Here is a 20,092-nt window from a genome sequence, read left to right as displayed (position 1 = left end):
GTTAACACAGCAATGTTAATGATGTCAAAATAGGTACCACATCTCTCATTTTGGTGGTATGTAGATCACGCTATTAATCCTATACATTTTTCGGCGTAGTTTACATACTTGCCAAGTACTCACAGACTCAGTGAGTACTCTCAGCCCACAGGTTTTTATTAAAATGAGTTACTCAAAGTTCTAACTCATCACTCGCTGATCCCAAGTCCAACTGAGTATGCATGTCAAACTCACTGCGAGTACTCAGCAATTCAAAAAAACACAAAAACATTGTTTTAAGCCTACACACCCATAGCATTTCATCCCACAACAGTTGGAGCTTTGCTTGAGTGAAATTGAACAAGTTTAGAGCAGATTGGAGAAGCAAACTTCTGCAATTTTGATTTTCCAGATCAGAATATTTTTCATTTTCTCCAAATATTGTAAACATATAACTCCTTTCCAAAATGTTAAAATTTAATTTTTAACCATGGTTTGAATGCATTGAATTCAATTTGTCTATTTTTTAATGTTTATTTAAGCTACTTTTAATGGACAAAATTGTTTTTCTTTCTCTACGTAGGGTTTCGGGATTAAAAACTATTACTTTTCTTAAATTATTTAATGCTATTGTAGTATTACAGATCAAAAGAAATCAAAGAGGGTGGAAATGTTTGATGTCTTAAGCTGAAGTTTTTCTAAATCTTGCAATTTCATAGTGAACAAGCATGCAACCTTAACACATTTTGATTACGAAGATCCTAATGTGGGAAGGTAAGAACATATGGTGAAAAGGGTTAGAATAATATTATGATAAAATGCTTGTTGAGACAAGCCACACAACTCAACATTGCTTTCTTTTACAAAACTAGAAGTAATGAAATACTTATTCTAACAGCAACAGTAAGCCTTCCAAATTACAGACTCATAATTGAAAATAATTGAAACTAGTTCTAGCACAAGCCTTTCAAAAGAAATTGTAAATACTGAATCTGGCAGAAAATTGCACAGATTAATATAACCCCTTAGTACACCATATGGACATCATATGGTCCTGAGGGGTCATATGGTGTCCTAAGGGGCCATATGATGTCCTAAGGGTTCATATGCTGTCGAATAAGTTAATAACAATGCTCAAAAGGAAAATGATTTTAATGCCCTAGCAGCATAGCCATCTAGACTTTCAATTCTACATTTGCATGCAATTCTTATATTCTTTCTGGCGATGATTTGCAAAAAAAAAATGAAAAAGAAATTAATTGCAATCTAATTTTAATATTGCTGATAAGAATATGCAATATTAGAGATAATCCTAAAATAATGAAGTACTCCAACTACTACAGAGTATCAGATTCCTTGTGACAAATAATAATTAGAATGATTTCAAAGACCGCAAAGGTCCCTCTTACCAGAAATATTTTCCCCAAAAGAGCAATAGCTAAGTGAACGGGGTACAACAACTGCACTTAACAAACAACATCTTTTATTGTGAACAACGCTTCTAAATAATGGCTCACAGCCTTTTACCAAAGTATTGCGACCTCCCTAATGTTCTATGACAAGCTCAAAGGGAGATTCTATCATGGGAAAGGCTCACACCTCCTTTTTGATAGTATGGAAATCCCTATACTTTCAATATCAAGCCTCTCATTATAATATTCATAACTTATGTGCTAATTAACAGCAATGAGAGTTACGGCCACCCAAGAAAATGGGCCCGATTAAAATCAAAGATTAATCATTTGAATCTCAATAAATAAATACTTGAAATCTTCTCAAAACACCACACACATAAATTCTGAAAAATCACACCAAATTGAAGTATAAATTGAAAATCCCAAACTAGACCTCTGCATCTACTCAAAATAGTGATAATTCTTGAATGAAATTATTCGAAATAATTGAAGTTTTTTGTCCTTGGGAAGAAGAGATGAACAATGTTCAATTTCAAGAGAAATGAATTTTGAAATATAAATTTGGTAACCCTCTCCATTCCTCAACTGCTCCTTATATAGGGTTTTGAAGGAAAATTTAATATTTTATTTTTTTCTTGCTTTTCCTTGCAAACTTGATTTTTGAAAAGTGACTAGAAGAACCTTTATAAAATACATTACTCTTTGGATCCATTCTAAGTTTCACTTTTGGTCCATCTTTTAAACCAACCTTTTTAATAATAAAACATAAGGTGTTTTTTATATCAATATAATTTAATCTTACTTTTTGGACAACTTAAGTTAAATTATTAAATTATTTCCTTGGCCCAAAAGGGGGAAATGATAGTCTTCCCTTCCCGAAATTGCTTGTTTTCAAGCAATATTGATTCAACTTTTTAACTCCTTCAAACTAAACCTTCCTACAAATACTAGGACCCCAAACCAATCTTGGGAATTTGCAGTTCCTAGTTCTCAATCCTCCATGCGATGCAATTGGCTTATGTTTCACCACTCTAGTATCTATATAATTAAGAGTTGGAAGCCGTACACCAAGTGATGTTTCTCCAACTATCTCAATGAGTGAATCATCTAAGTTTTCCTTAATGATAGTTAAATCGTGAACCAACTGAGATCTAGAGAAATAATGGAAATCATCCCAATCTTTGGCTTGGAAAATAGTTTTCTTTCTAGACCATTCTTCATGCTGGCCTAATTCTATGCAACTGCCCTCCGAATCCATTATTTATTATTCCCATCTAGTTGTGACATCCTCAAGTTGCTTTACTTGTTGATCAACAATTCCTTGCCAAGCTTTCTCAATAGTCCAACTTTGTACTTGCAACTTCTAACTTCCCCTGAAGTTGTTCTTCATAAAGAACAATCTCGCCATTCAGTATCCATTACAACACTCTGATAGACCAAAATCTCCAAATAAGCATCATAATATTATTCTCGAATAGTCCTCGAAGCAATTATTTGAGTCATATTATTTACCACTCCTTTCCTTAATGCATAAGACTCCTCTAATGAGAAATTCACCCCTTTTGAGTTATTTGTCTTTGCAGATCCTCCTACAAAATCACTTTTACTTTTAGCTTTAATTGCCTTAAAAACTATTGCTTTTAAACCCTTGATTGTTTCCAATCCAAAAGTAGTTAACTGTAAAACCATAGAAAAAAAATTTGGATTCCTTGGCTTACCTTTTTCCTATTGAGCTAATAGAAGTCCTTTTGTAAGCTTTTCTATTTCTTACATTTGTCTCATTACTTTCCTTAACCCTTTCTTCAACCTCTTACACCCTAAAAATTGCAGACAATCAATTTAATACAGCAGATGCATCAGTTGGTCCTACACCTTCACATGATGGAAATAGATCTACAATCAAAACTTCTCTTAAGACTTCATCAAGATTTGTTGAAAAGAACCATCCCATCAATCAAATCTTGCAAGAGGACAGACCTAGAGCAACAAGGAGAAAAGTAAACTATTATAAAGATGATGATATTTCTTTGTTGTGCATGATTGAGCCTAAAACTTTTGAAGACGCAGCAAAAGACAAATCTTGGGTAGCAACTATGAAAGAAGAGTTAGATCAGATTCAAAAGAGTGAAACTTGGGAACTTGTCCCAAGGCCTAAGAACAAGAATGTGATGAATCCTCAGATGTTAATCAAACTCTTTACAGGTCTATGATAGGAAGTTTGTTGTATGCTACAACCACCAGACCTAATATAATGCAGGTTGTAGGATATGTTGCTAGAATCTAGGCTGCTCCTAAGGAAACACATGTTCATGCAGTTAAAAGAATTTTTAAATTCCTCAAGGTACTATGGAGCATGGGCACTGGTATCCTAGTGGAAAAGATTTCTCACTTACAGCCTATACAGATGCAGATTGGGGTGGCTCAGTTGATGATAGGAAGAGCACAAATGGAGGTGCTTTCTCCCTTGGGAGTTGTTTACAATCATGGCATAGTAAAAAGAAACCATATGTTTCTCTCTCAACGGCTGAAGCAGAATACATTGAAGCAGTGTCCTACTGCACACGGGTTCTTTGGATGAAGCAGAAAATGAAAGACATTAAGGTAGATTTCAGTCATCCTATTCTATCTTCTGTGATAATACAAGTGCCATTAACATATCTTAAAATCTGGTTTTGCACTCTAGGACCAAGCATATTCCTATCAAGTATCACTTCTTGCGTGAACAAGTTAGTAATCAACAAGTTAAACTTGAATATGTTTCTACTAAAGATTAGATTGCAGATGTGATTTACTAAGCCCTTGGCAAGAGATGCATTTGAAAAGTTGAGACAGAAGTTAGGTGTGATTTCACTCCATTGTTGAAGAGTTGTATTGCTCAAGGAGAATATTTATTGCATTACTTTATGCCCCTTTTTCAGTATTTGCAGGTTTAATTGTAGCTTTATATCAGTCATTGATGTTAAAGGGGGAGCAGGATTTCAGGGGGAGAAGTTTTGTTTTCTTGGTTTCAGAAGATTGCAATTGGACATGGTGTTGCCATCAATGACAAAGGGGGAGTTTGTTGGAATATTTGTCATTAATGTCAAAAGTTGAATTGAGTTTGTTTATGAATGTTGGTTGAGTTGTTTTCCTGTCTATCTGGTTGAGCAGCTTGAGCTGCTTGCTTGCCTTCTTGAGGTGCTTGTAGGCCTACTAGAGTTGCTTAGTTGCTTGGTTGAGCAGCGCGTGTGCCTATTTCAGCTGTTTGTGTGCCTGCTTATCTAACTCAACTTCTTACTTGTCTTCTTCTTGTGCCATATCAAACTTTATGCCAAGTCATCGGTTGAATATTCGTTACGGCCCATTTTATGTTTTGATTTGACCACGTATTTAAGTTTTGGGTCAAAGGAGTCGTATTTGAACACAAAGAAAGGATTGTCTAATAAAATATTGCTTTTCTCCTTCTCCGTCAGATTATGGAATACATAGAGCATCTTTATTGACACATTTGGAAGAAAATATGCCTTGGAGTAGTAGTTTGAATTTTTTTGTGGAGCTTTTAAAAATCAGTAGGCATGCAAGTCATAGGTGGAGCTAAAGCCTTAATTTTTCTTGAAACGTTTTTTTTGGGTTTGCGTTCATATTGAAGTTGGGCGTTATTTTCCTTTGGCTGCTAAAATGACTCAAATTATTTTTCGGGTTCTTTGACCACTTCTGAAGATGTCTTTATTATCCATTTTTTTAAATGTTGTATCGTGGACAATGATTTGTGTTGAGCTCATGTTTTGCAGAGGAATCAAAAGAAAAGGCATCACTTTTTAGTAATTGAAAATATGGAGCTGCTCGATATGATGTGAATTTGAAAATTTGTGTGGTGTGCACTTTTGGTGTGGCAAGCTGCACTGAACTTTCGGGTATATTTTTTTTAATGTGTCGATTTCTTTTTGGTGTTGTTTGTTTTTCGCAGCTTCACTGAAGATATCTTTGTGGGCAGATAATATTTTGTGTGTAAGGCTCCTATAAAGTGTATCGAAAGTTCTTTTTGTGAGTAGGGTGGCAGCTGGAAGTTATAATTTTAATAGAGCGGTGAACGGGCATGATGGGAGTGATGAGTTTTGATTATTAAAGTAGTGCATCTTGGCGCTGTTTTTGATATTTTTTGTTTCCACTTGGTGTTTAGCTAATATTCTTTGTACATGGATCGTATTCCTGAAGTATGGATGCTTCCGTTTCAAGAGGGAAGTGATTCATCTCGTTAAATTGGACATTAAGTCAAGCTGGACGGTGTAGAAATATATAATGCAAATGGATAGAACATTTGATCTATGTGACCCTTTGTGAAGTTGATTTCCAGTAATCTCTGTCATTGTTTACAAGCAAATAAAGGTTGAATATCATATCCTTGAGGTAGTGTGGGCAGTTTTTGTGAAGATTGATAAGTACTTATACATTTCAGAGTTGGTGTGATTTATTTTTTAGTGTTCTGTTCGAAATTTTCAGGGGAATTACAAATATTTTAGTGATTTCAAAGTTGTTGTTTTGAAGGGAGTTGGAACCCTCTTTTGTTTTGGAGTAGGTGCCTTCGTTGTTCTCAGTTGGTGTTGAGAGGAGAGTAGGAGCTGTCTTTTATAGTTGTTTACTCTGTAATCTGGGTTGCTGCCTGTTTTAAGATAATGGAAGTCTTTTGATGTCGTGGTTTTTTACCCAAAAAGGTTTTCCATGACAAATACTTGTGTTTAAGTTTTGGTGATTGCTTACTTTATATTTTATATGGTTTCATGTTTTTTAGAATTTAAATTTCTGCAATACCGATTCACCCCCCCCACCCTCCCCCTCTCAATATTGCCTGCGTGCTTCTCATCATATGGGTCTGATATGCAGTCTCTCTATTCTGAATGCCTTGCTTGTAATTATCTCTATATATTTCAGGCTTCGACCTTTTATCAAAAAAAAATTAAAAAAATCATGCTCTAAGTTATAAACACAAAAATAGTTAAAGTGCTTACCATTACTTGCTATTTTGAAAACATTTGCAACCTCAACACCAGTAGACTTCTCAAGAGTTTTCCTCACCTAACAATGGAGTCTTTCTAAAAACTAACAACATATGTTTCTTGATCCAAAACATTATTTTCATATTATAATGTGAAATCACAGAATTGGTCAAAGTGCTTATCTTCCTCTACTGATACTTGTGTACGATTTCCCACCACTCTAGGCAATCAAGATTTTGAAGATTGATGGATGCTTCTTGAAAAGAAACATCTTTTTCAACTGTGCATTCAACAAGCGAATTTGTTCATCCTTGATTCATCAACATAAATCTTTTACTGACATTGAATTTCGAAGTCTATAAGATATCACTTTCTAAATAAAGATCCATAACTTCCACCTACATGGTGGATTCTTCCATTATCTACTTCCTCACTTTCTTGAAGCTTTGATCAATCTTCTTTCTTTGGATCATGCTCTACTATCACAATTTCTAATTCCACTATTATTTGACTTATTTGATTGTTCATCTAATCTCACTCTTTCTTTGCTCCAACATCTATGATTTAGCTCATAGAGTTCTTTGCATGAGAAACAAATTTTCTTTCTTCAAAGCTCATTATTTGTACCATCCTCCTTTGTGGCAAGGGATTTTTTTTCCTTCAAGAAAGTTTTCTTCATCTCAAACGCCTTTGTAACTTCTAACACCTCTTTCTATCTTGAGCTCTTGTGCAGTTATATAGGCTTCTTTTTATCACGATTTCCCACTTCAAGTATCTTTAAGTAACACCAAATAGCCATCAAAGGAAACTTGCTCTTTGAATTCACCAACAAATTCTTGATACCAAGCAAAAGATTCGGTGGCCTTTTGAACATTCTTTATCCTCTTCTTTTTGTAACGACCTCAACTAAGAAAGATTGGGAATGGGACCAATCAAAGATCAATTATTTGCTAACAATCTTTCTTTTCTTTTGAACAACTTGTAAATAAGGGATCACAGCCTTTTACTAGAGTACTGCACCCTCTATAATGTGCTATTGTGGGCTCCAAGGGCTTACGCTTCTCTTATGATAAATATGGTTCAAATGTCTCCATCTTTTGTTTCTCTTGCATTGTTGTTGGCATTGACCTCCTGGGTGTGTGTCAACCTTATCAAAGGGGTTACTTGATGTTACCAATGAGCTCAATTGGTCTAGAGGACTCTAATGATGCTCTCCAATGTTATTTTTGACTACTAGTGTGTTCCCCAAGAATATTAAAGAGTGTCTATTTCTAGTAAGTCACCTAGTAGGTTCATTTCTCATTATTCTTCATCAGGATCACTCTAGTGTAGTTAGATTTTGATTTTGATGCTTTCCGAAAATTTCGGCAAAATGGGTGCATTAATGGCTTTATTTTAATTATTTTTCTATGGTTGCTTAAATTTTATTAAAATAGTCTAAAAGCACCTTGGTGTTATAGCTTGTTGGAACAAAGATGAAAAATTTTAAATCATGGATGCACAAAACAGGGACCTTACACATCAAAATTATCATTATTTTAATAAAAGTCGTTTCAGAGCTAAAATGGAGTTTTAATTATAAAAGGTGAATTTTAAATTGTGCTTTCCAAAAAGTTGGTGAGAAAGTATAAAAGGCATTAGGTGCTCATTTGGTATTATACATATAATTGAGTTCTCTCATGTGAAACCCTTGAGGTTTTGGGATTGATCTTTGCTCATCTCAACAATCTAGAGGATGAAAACCCTCTCAAAGAAGATTGGCTATGGTGGTGAGAGATCGTCCCTGGTCAATGCAGTGAGATTCATTTGGAATCTTAGCTTGAGCGTCAAGATTGTAGGTTCAGTTTAAGATTGCAGGTAAATGATTTGTGTAGAAGTTATTTTGTGAAGTTTTCAGGAGACCTAGGAATGCCATATTTAAGATTACAGAGCTTGGAGCTAGGTGAACTAGTCATTATGGACTTATATCATACTAGACAACATATGTGTATTGTTTAGGCATGGGCTTGTTCGTTTTGGTTGGGTTCTTTGGATTGGTGTGAGGACAAAGTTTAAAGAAACAAATCATTGGTCAAAGATTGATTGCTCGGAGTTGGCAAGGTGTCAATGCTAATAAGACAAAAAAATAAAGGGAATTGCTGAGTTAGCAAGAAATGGTACTTACATCAAATTCTAACATTGGAAAAGAGACAAAAAGGGCCATCTTGGAAGTTACTCTTTTGTTAAAACATAACTCTTGCAACTTAAGTTGGGCGATTAAATGAGTATTAGGCCACCCATGGTTCTATTAGCTTCATCATGGGATTGAGGGTTCTTGGCATGAGATAAAGTGGAAGCTTGGAGACATTCACCAAAGTATTAGAGTCATGGTTTGCTTGGGGACATACTTCAAAAGGAGTCAACTAGTTGAAGGTTTGAATTTCTTCTTCAAAGAAATTAAAGGCAATTAGAGTGTGGCATATTAGAACTTTTTAGATGTGCAGGGTAAGGAACATTGTGAAGGGAAGGTCCATTTAGAAAGCGTTTTATGGGCATACTTGCTAGACATGAGTATTGTCCAACTGTGTGATTGAAGATGGTATATTTTCCTATACATTATGTTGATTGTGGGAGTTGGAGTGGAGGATTGGCTTAAATATAGGAAGACTTCATTCATTTGGCATCTTTCCTTCTCTTGGAGAGAATTCACTTGTTGATCGTTGTGCATAATCACCTCTATTTGGTGAAAATACCTCTGCTAGTTGTGTCCCAAGGATGGTACCATTCGAGCATGTACAAGAGATGCAAACAAACATGAATAATGGTCACCAAGAAGTAGGAAATAGGGAGATGGTGTGAGATCATTGTTTCTTTAGTTGACTAGCAATTGATCTTTCACAAAAGTTGTTGATTATCTATCAGCCTATAAGGTCAACATTTAATTTTTTGTAACTGTCTTATAGATAAACATGTTTCTGTTGTAGTTGATTGAAAAAATGTGATCATTACTATTGTTGCATCTATTTATTGCTTAATGCATTGGCTCCTAGCATAATGATGAATATTTTATGAGATACTCAACATTAGATAAACACACACATCAAAAAACTATTCAATACTACATGCAAGCAGACTGTATGACAAAATGCCTAATCAGTAAAATGGATTAAAAGAAGTAAAAAAATTTGGGGTGGATACCAATCAAAAGATTTGGTGGCTCTTTGAACAATCTTTATCCTCTTCTTTTTGTAAGGACGTCAACTAAAAAAGTTTGGGAGTGGGACCAATCAAAGATCATTATTTGCTAACAATCTTTCTTTTCTTGTGAACAACGAAAATAATGATCACAACCTTTTACCATAGTACTGAGCCCTCCATCATGAACGATGGTGGGCTCAAAGGGAGATTATATCATGGGAAAGGCTCACACTTTTCTTATGATGCATACAGTAGTCCCTTTTCCTTCAATAACAAGCCTCTCATAATAATATTCAAAAAGAGCAGAAAGTTGAAGTAAATAAGGCTCGTACAAATTTATACTATTAAACAATCTTCCCTTCAACATGGCAAAGAGCCCATACTAGAATAATTTGGTCATGACATTGGCAATTGCATAAAAAGGATACACGACGTTGTGCAATGATGTGGTGACAAATTTCAAAATCAATTTTAGAAAAACAGAAGAAGCAATGATAAAGGCGAATTCGCCATACTTTTAGATGGGTGGACGTATGAAAAGAATTGCACCTTTATCAACTTTTCAGAGCTTCAAATAATGAGATGATTTTCTTAAATTCAGTTGATGCCTCTAACAAAGTAAAAAATACAAATCTTTGAGCTTGGTGCTGAAGGAGGTTGTTTTAGAGGTGGTTATTGAAAATGTGATGCAAGTTGTGATTCACAAAGAGACTTCTTTAAAAGACTCTGCCATTACTCTTTTAGACCCCTTGCACTATCCATCACCTTGACCTTTGTTTGAAGGATATGGGTAGGCCAAGAACATTACAAAATGCATTTGTAATCACCCCTGGGTTCTTAGTTTGATGAAAGACCACGCCAAGGGGAAAAAGCATCTGCAAATGGGTGTCACAATATATGCAACTAACTTCTTCAAATTACAAAGCATTTGTAATTTTTTGACACTTATGAAACCAAGGATGAAAAAATCGTGTAAATTGTGATTTTTCCCAGTTCAAAACTGCAAAAATTTAATCACCAGAAAAAATAGCAGAAGATTTTATGAAAAAAATCGACACGAGTTAGACTTAAAAAATTGTTGAAAATCGCAATTTAAACAGCATAAAATCGGCGGAAAAAAAATACGCAAATGTTTTAAAAAGTGTGAAAAAAAACCCTACCTTCTATATATACTTTCGACCCGCGTAAATGACGTGGATATTTTTACGCGTGATATAGATGGCGACAGCGTGCATTTCTCGTGTTTTTCAAGTTCTTTTAGTGGACAATGTGTTTTTGCATCCATATCTTGAAGTTTGTAGTGTTTTCCCTTCCATTGATGAGTAGCATCCAATTAGTCCTACAAGAGGAGTTGGTGGAGTGATATCCCTAAAGGAGCTAGAGATAGAGGAATTGGAGGTTAGCAATTAACCATTAATTTATAATGGCAAATATAGGTGTTTCAGCTTCAGCTTCAGGTATAACTGGCCACTAGAACCATGCCCACTCGAATATGTAGGCACCCGTCCTTAAGGTGCTACAGATAGAGGACTTGGAGGTATGCCTATGAAGGACCAAAACCTGTGTCGATGATATGCATTAAATGTGAAATAATATTTCACAAAGGCATAAACCGCCTCAAATACCACCTTGCAAGCATCGTGAAGCATGATGCTAGGGTATGTCCTAGGGCCACAGAAGAAATAAAAAGAGACGTTAATGCCATACTTGCAGTTGAGGAAGAGAAAAAGTTGCAAAGGGAAAGGGTAAAAGTAGCCATGAGAGCGGCCATAGTTGAATCTCAAGGTGCTTCAATTGATCTTGAAGAAGAAGAAGCACTACAGGGCATAGTGGGCTCTTGTCGTGGCCCACATATCCGCAAACCCAGCACCAGCTCAGCCACCACTTCTACTTCTTCTAGTAGAGCACCTTGTTCATAACCATCAGTGACAATCTATAGCTAATTATTTTGTTTCCAAGAACACACCTAGACCACAACCATCATTAGAGGCAACTGGATGGAATAGGGAGGTGCATGAAAAAACAAACATTTCATGTGTCGATTTTTGGTACTTCAACAACATCCCATTCAATGTGGCAGACAATCCTTATTGGCTTAATTTGGTAACCGCATTAAAAGTTTCAAGAAAAGGATATAAGGCCCCTTCTTATAGGGACTTGGGTGAGAGGTTAGTAAATAGTCCACTTGATTTCATTTTTAAATGTTTTTTCTTGTTTATTAAATCAAAATTGTGTACTAAGACCTAATTTCACTTTGTTCTTGTAGTTTGCTCACAAATGTGGTTGATAGGGCAAAAGAAGTGGTGGAGGACCAAAGAAAAGAATGGAGAAAATATGGCTGCACTATTCTTTCCGATGGGTGGACAAATGGCAAAAAACGCACCATAATTAATTTTTTGGTTGCTTGCAAGAACAATGTGGTGTTCTTGAAAATGGTGGATGCCTCCAACAAGGTGAAAAATGATGAAATTTTGGCTCTAATGTTGGAGCAAATTGGCATGGAGGTGGGAGTTGAAAATGTGGTGCAAATAATCACGGATAATGCGACAGCATATGTGGCAGCAGGTAAAATCCTCCAAGAGAGGCACCCCACTCTTTTTTGGACACCTTGTGCAACACGTCCTTGACCTTCTTTTGTAGGACATATGAAAACTTGATTGGGTGAGTCCAGTTGTGAAAGATGCAAGGAGGATCACAAAATATATTTACAATCACCCTTGGGTTCTTCACTTGATGAGAGAGCACACCCAAGGGAGAGATTTGGTAAGAGCGGGTGTCACAAAGTTTGCAACGATTTTCTTGACGTTGCAAAGCATTCTTGGTGCATTGACTTCTTTAAAACAAATGTTTGTGAGTCAAGCATGGCTAGACTCACCTTATTCAAAGAAGCCTAAAGGAGAGGGTGTTGAATGCATAGTCTGCACAATTTGAATATTTAAAATTTTAATTATTCTTGATTCAAGTCTCTCATTAATTTGTAACTTCAATAATTAGTCTTTTTGTAATTTGTAGTTTCAATTGTAGGTGTTGGAGCCCTTGGTTAGAGTTCCTTGCTTGGTAGATGGGGATCAAACCCCAATGGGGTATGTTTATGAGACCATGGATAGGGCCAAGGAGACTATCAAAAATTACTACAAAGGAGATAGACTCAAATTTGATCCCATCTGGGAAATTATTGATAAGAGGTGGAACAATCAGCTCCACCAACCCATTCATGCAGCAGGGTAATACCTCAACCCTCGTTTTAAGATCGAGGATTCTTACTTAGATCCTAATGGAGAAGTCATGGAGGGCCTCACTACATGCATTCAAAGGATGATACCTATGGTTGAGATGAGAGACCTCATTGTGGCTGAACTCCAAAATTATGAGGAAGCAAGGGGTAAGCTATTCTCTTCAGAGCTAGCCAAGAGAGGAAGAACCACTCAAACCCCAAGTATATTATTTGCAATTTGGATTTTGGGGTCTAAAGTAATTGATAAATTGATAAAATATGTTTTCACTTTTCAATATTATATTTTGCAGATGCTTGGTGGCAAAGTTGGGATGGAAATACCCCAAATCTCAAAAAATTTGCCCTCAAAATCTTATATCAGCCTTGTAGTTCATCCAATTGTGAGTGCAATTGGAGCTTGTTTGAGGCCCTCCACACGAAGAAGAGAGCAATTTAGCTTAAAAACGCCTCAATGACCTTGTCTTTGTGCAATATAATCTTCGATTGCACATAAGGAAAGTAGAGGAAGCACCAGCTGGTCCAATTGATTTGGATGATATAGATCCTTACAGTGATTGGACATCGCAGGAGCAGCCTCCATTATTTACAGAGGATGACATCAATGATTTGGAGAGGCAAGCCATGGAGGGGAGTGGATTTGGTTTCACATTGGATGTCATTGAGGAGGATGAGGAGTCATTGCCAATGGTAGGAGCAGCTAAAGGCAGAGCTATATCTAGGATAGAGGACAAGCCACATCTTGAGCCACTCATACCAAGCGAGGAGGCACAGTCACGCCCACAATAGACTTCTAGGACTAGACCCTCTAGTTCTACCTCTCCCCTAGTTTTTACTAGAGCTAGGAAGAGAAAGATGTAATTGTATTGATGTATTTACATTTAGTTTCATAAACTATTTACTATTTTACTTCCAGCCATCAGCATTCCTCACGAGGATGCAATTTTGTACCCACTTTGCATTTAAACCAATTAAATATATCTAGACTCAGCTTGTTTCTTTTGTGTTCTCATTTATTGACCCATTGGATGCATCTTCTCATTAAAATTTGCAAAAAAGAATGCATTTCTAATTAAATTTAAGCAATTTTTCAAGTTCCCGAGTTTTTTGTTGAGGTTTTGCCGAGTTTTCGTCGAGTTTTCCCTAAGTATTGTTTTATGAGTCTTGGCGAGTTTTTGGTTTTGGCGAGTAGTTCAACTATGGTTGGAACAATATCCTCATATGTTGATATGCAAGCACAACAATATCCCCATAGGGTGAGTGTTCAAAAGGTCAGCACCCTAGTACCTGCCCTCACTAGATAATCTAAAAAATTAATTATTTTGTAGGTGTAAGAGCCTTTGGTGAAGGTTTTGCGCTTGGTAGATGGGGAGCAAAACCCAATGGGATACATATATGAGGCCATGGATAGGGCCAAAGAGGCTGTCCAAAACTACAACAAGGGACCATTAAAAAATTTGATGTCATTTGGGAGAACATGATCAAAGATTGAACAATCAGCTCCACCAACTCATTGATGCAACAAGATACTAGCTCAATGTAATTATTTTCTCCAACAACTTCAATGATAATAATGGGGAGATTATTGAAGGATTCTCAAATGCATTAAAAAAATGACAATTTAATTTGAGGTGAGAGATCACATTATTTTAGAGTTGCAAAAATTACAAATAGGCTAGGAGAAATCTCTTTCTTCACCACTAGCTAATACAAAGGAGATCCACCCAATCACAAGGAAACGAAAATTGAATTTTTTACTTATATCTTACAATTATTGCATACTTATAGAATTTTAAACATCTTATTTGCAAGTTCTAGTTAGAAAGGTTGGAGGGGTAGAAATACACAAAATCTTCAAAAGGTAGCCCTTCTTAATAAATATAATATACTATAATTACAAGTTAATTAAGTTTAATGAAAAGTCAAGAGGCATGCTATGAAGAGTTGCGACTCCCTCAAACATGAACTATAAAAGGGAGAAAAGTTCATTTTAAAGGACAAGGAGAAAGGGAAAAAAAAGAATGGACCATAGGAATTAAGGCAAGATAAATGGAAGAAGGAATGGGAAGAAATAAAGAAATGATTCTCTCAAAAGGGCAGAAATAATTAAAGGTTGTGACTCTTTCAAAAGCTGATAATTATGAAGGTTGTGACCATTGCAAAGGGTGGACATGATGAAGAGGTGACTCCTCCTCACTTGAAGATATAAGAGGGAGGGCAAATTCAATTAGAGAGGGGGAGAATAAGAGGAAGCAGCATTTAATCTATAATCAGAAGTGCAGATCTGATTTGAAATATAAGGCAAGCAATGAGGAGATATCACCCTTAAAATGTGTCTCTTTTCAAAGGGATGTGTCTCCCCAAGTGTAAAAGGAATTAGGTAATCAAAGAAGAGCAAAAGTACTCATACATCAAACACAATCAAGGAAGACACAATTAGTTTGAGAATTAATAAGAATAGTCAGCAGGCTTATATATTTTCAAGTGTTGGAATCTAAATCAAGATTTAAAGATTAGCAATTTGCATTTCCTAAATATACTTCATAACTCTTTGGGAATTCTAGGGAAAAATATAGAAAACCCCAAAAGAGGAAATTACGTGTAACTTGTATGGATATGCAATTTAAGACTATGATTTTCAATGACAATCATCATAAATTCATAATTGTTATCAGTCATCATTGTATTCACATGATGATGCAATACTGTACTCTTTTTTAGCCCAAATCTAATATTAAACACTTCTCCAATGTTTAAAAAACTTGTGGTACATTTTCTAACTATATTTTGCATTGATATATATATATATATAAGATGCTGAGTTTTTTCTGAGTCAAAAACTTGGCAGTCTGCTAAGTCTGTGTTGAATCTGGGCATGTGAACTATGGTTTTTGGTATCGTTGACATAGTGGATAGGTTATATTTAAAACGTGTTGTGCTAGATCCAAAGATATTCAATTCAGCTTCCAAACCTGATATAATTTCTTATCAATGTTGCTTCAAGCTAGACCACAACTGGAGTAATTGAGAAATTGACATCTTTATAGTTTTACTTAACATTCTTTTATCTTTTACATAACTGACTATTATTGAAAGCAAATTTGTCTCTTCTTTCTTACACTCAATATTCTTCATTTACGTTAACTATTAGACAGATCAAGAAAAGCAGGGAAAACTCAAATATCAGAAAGAAAATAATAAATCGGCACCTTGTGAAGAAAAAGCTTTTGGGTTGAATTTCCATACAGCAACCTGTAATAAACAAGAAGGCACCATGTATCAGAGCATTCTCTAGACATGCAATTTAGATTAAGCCACAATGCATGCAAGTAAAACTCCAAACAGCTTTCACAGGATAGAGCTATTCTTATGCTTTAAAAAAACAGAATATTAAGCCTGACTGTTCCATTTAAGCAATGGGAATCATACGAAAAATAAAATTGGCATATAAACATGCAAGAAGTAACCTTGAAAAATACAATTTCAACATAGACTTCCACAGACACACATAAATGTGCTACACATCATCACACTTAACTTTGTTTTCACAGCATTCAGAATCATATCCTCAATAATACAAAAATGCACAATCACTACCCTCTAAATTTTTATATGTCCTACGAAATTCATTTAATAGATTAAGTTCTTCACAAACAATGACAACTAAAAAATACATGTAAACTCATGAATGAAATCCAAGTACTCATATATATGTCCATTCTAAACAAATGACAAGGCAATTCAAATTATAAAAAGTGCAACAGAAATTTATGCAAGTGTACAAATATCAGTGAATAGTAAATAAGATATAATACAGATCTAGAAATAGAATAAATAGCAATCTTACAGTTCCGTCATGACAGCCAGCTAACAGAAGGTCATGTTGTGTTGAAGTTGACCACTCCAAAGTAAGAGGAATGCTGTTCAATAATGTACTCAGTTAGCAGCAAATACCTATAAAACTTGAGTTCCTTTAAATAAGAAATTTAAATTCTCAACAATTATGTGGATCACAACATTGACAACAAAGATTTGTAAGCCATTTATTTTCCATTACCGTCTTGCATGATCAAAACTGAAACATAGATGTGAACGGAATGAAATGTATAGATTAAAACAAAGAAACGGGACTCGGACTCGGCTCGGACTCGGCAAGGCCGACCCGGACTTGGACTCGAGACTCGGAGTCAGACTCGGCTTCAGACTCGGCTAGACTCGGGAAAGTGAAAAACTCAAGAAATTTAGAGATTTTTAAAGATTTAAAACTTGTTTCATGCACCCTTTATTGAATAGACCTTAAAGACACAATAACATCATCAAACTTGGCTCATTTAATTACATACACAAGTATACATCAATCACATAAGCATTAACACAAATTGTAGCTAGAGGAAATAACAAACATAGATATATAAATATCGTCAAATATATACAATATTACAAAACTCATCGAATAAAAAATCCATGTCATCGTATGATCATCATCAAATGTTCCATACAAATACCAAAGGTAAATACAACTACAAGCCTATGGCTCAAAGGAGCCTGCACCCTCTGGCCCCGGCCCCCTGCGAAGGCGTCTAAGGTAGGTCCTGGATGATTCGACAACCATAGCTGCTCCCCGTGACACCATGACATGCTCACCAACATCAAGAACATCTGTGTCACTATCTGCCTCTGAATCTCCTGTCTCTGCTCATGCTCTCCACTCCTCCTCTGCCATGGCTACAATCTCAGCCTCTATATCTACCTAGTATATCCAATCAATGTCAGACTCGGAGGTTAAATTTTCCCTACTTCTATCGACGCAATTTCCCCCCATATTTTTTGACGGGGGTTTGGGGGCAGCGCCCCCAAGGTGGGGTCAAGGGGCATCGCCCCTTGTGGGTGTTATTTTTCTATTGGCTAACATGTTTTACCCCTAATTTTTCTCATTCTCAGGCGGAGGTTCTAGTGAACAAAGACAAGATCATTCATTTTAAAACAACTTTTTAAAATGTTTTTTTTTTGTCATTTTATTTAACCCAGCCGACGGCCGAGTTTCAAGCACTAGACTCGCCAAGTTTGGCGATTTTAGGCCAAACTCGCCAACTCGGCCGAATCTGAGTCTGAGCTCTACAGACTCGGAGGCATGACTCTGACCCGGACTCGTCGAGTTTGGGCGAGTTCGGGCGATTCTCATTTCTAAAGAAACTAATAAATATCCTGCTAACAGTTTAGTTAAAAGAGTCAAGCCTAGACAACCTAGAAAAATTCATGTACAATTTTTTCTCAAACCATCCTATAGTTGTACTATCAAAAAAAGGAATGTGTCAATTGTAACATCTACTCTACCAAACAACAAGATGTAGTATAGAAGAATGATTGGAATCACAAACTATACCAAGGAACAAACACATGGAAAATATAGAGAACAAAGCTTTTATTCATAGGTAGTGATTGTTAGTTAATGTAAAGAAATGAGATAAGAGAAATTTGTTACAAATGGCTTGAAAGGCTTACTCCACAAAGAGGAGGAGCAATACATAGATTTGGAAAAGTACTATTACATTTACAATAATAAATGGTACAACAACCATATTAAAAGATAGTACAAAAGGCTCATAATGAGCTGCAACAACTACAACTACTTCAACAGTCTTATTTAATGACTTGCATCTAACTACCCAAATGCATAAAAGTATGAATACACTTATTACATCATTATTATATTCTAATAGCCCCCTTTGTGACTAAACTAAAATAATCTACAGGTTTAGAAATTTAACTACAATATGCTCCTTGAGATGTACAGAAATGGGAAGTAATTTGCATGAGCAACTTTCATGGATGTGTTGTGACCTTTTCACACATCACCCCATTGCTAATGGGGACCCCCTCTTTGCCGGTTTTTTGCGTTGTTGGGTTAGGGTTTTGGCTGCTTAGTGGGCAATTTTGCATTTCCCGTGCCCGAGTCTCGGAGTTTTGATCATGCCTAGTGTCGTCTAGGGTTTTTGAAGTTATAGGATCAAGTTGCAAAAGTTGATATTTTAATGATCCTAAGTTTTGTCTAAGTGTAGACCTATTGAGCGTTAACGTGTTTTCAAACACGCGCATCAGTGATTTTAAAAGTGCCAAGATATTCACAGACCTTTTGGAGTTGTTTTCTCGCTCCTAAAGTATTAATTAAGTTGGTTTCGCACTTTATTCCAATATTTTCCTAGCGTTTCGCTCATATTTTTGGAAAATTTGCCCAAGTCCAGTCTAAATTTGAAGTTTCTAAGTGATTTTGAGTGGTTAAAATGATAAAATCCTAAGGGAAATCCTTATTCCAAGGGTTAAAGGGTCAAAATACATGCTAGAGGTGCTTTTCCCCTCACATTCCAGACTACCCAACCCATTCCCCCACTCAAAATCCACAATACACATGGGTTTCCCCTGAAATCCATACTGGCTGCTATTTTCCCCCACTGTTTATCCATATCCAAATCGAATTTCCCTTGGAAGTGCTAAAATTTGGCTAAGTGTCAGGATTTATCCAGACTACCATCGATTTTCCACCAAGAGTGCGGACTGGAGTGCGGACAACGTGTCAGGATTTATCCAGACTGCCATCGATTTTCCACCAGGATTTTTGTGACAACTAAGTGAGGATTCTTGTCCGGATTTCCATCCAAACAGAGGTCAGTTTTCCCTTGAGAGCATTTGTAAGGATTTTTGTCCGGATTTTCATCCAGACAGGGATCGATTTTCCATTGGGAATATTTTTGAAGAGTTTTGAGTCCGGATTTCCATCCAGACTGAGGTCGAAATTCCACCAGGGAGATTTTTTCCAAGTCAAGTAAGTTTGGAGTGTTGATTTTTCAATCCAGACTACCATCGAATTTCCCCTGGGGGTGATTTTTTGCGAGTAGAGTGGATTTTTGCCTAGATTTTTGTCCAAGCTCATATCGATTTTCCCCTGGGAGGTTTTTGTGTGCAATTTTGATGAAGTTATGCATGGATTTTTGTCCAAGCATGGGTAGAATTTCCCTTATGGGGTAAATTTTGGCATTTTAATGATTTTTGAAGAGATTTTTCAATCCCAACCCAAATCGATTTTCCCCTGGAGGCTTATTTGGATTTAATTTGCAATATTTTAATAAGTAAGCCCCATTTTTAATTGCTTTTAAATAATTATTAATGATTATTTAAAATTTAAAAGCAAAATTTAATAACTTGCAATAATCATTTAATATTTGAACCTTCTAGAAGCAAGTTAGGTTTTCACCAAGCAAGTATTTATACAAGTGTTTTATCCCACATTGCTTGTGTGGTAAAAGTGAGAGGTGAAAGCA

At 35.9% G+C, this 20,092-nt stretch overlaps 1 protein-coding gene across 4 annotated transcripts in view; it reads right to left on the bottom strand.

The window, feature by feature from the left end:
* Nucleotides 1-20,092, bottom strand: part of LOC131079459 (uncharacterized) — a 314,514-nt gene that overhangs the window by 175,340 nt on the left and 119,082 nt on the right. For all 4 annotated transcript variants that reach the window (XM_058017422.2, XM_058017420.2, XM_058017419.2 and 1 more), the window contains 2 exons: nucleotides 16,624-16,696; nucleotides 15,986-16,028 (listed from right to left, as the gene is read on the bottom strand). In XM_058017422.2, the coding sequence (XP_057873405.1) occupies nucleotides 15,986-16,028; nucleotides 16,624-16,696 (116 nt within the window). The remainder of the gene's footprint in view (nucleotides 1-15,985; nucleotides 16,029-16,623; nucleotides 16,697-20,092) is intronic.

The sequence above is a fragment of the Cryptomeria japonica genome, chromosome 8 (genome assembly GCF_030272615.1).
Source record: "Cryptomeria japonica chromosome 8, Sugi_1.0, whole genome shotgun sequence".
NCBI lineage: Eukaryota > Viridiplantae > Streptophyta > Pinopsida > Cupressales > Cupressaceae > Cryptomeria > Cryptomeria japonica.
Note: the sequence above shows the minus strand (reverse complement) of the source record. Positions and strands in the feature narration are given on the sequence as shown.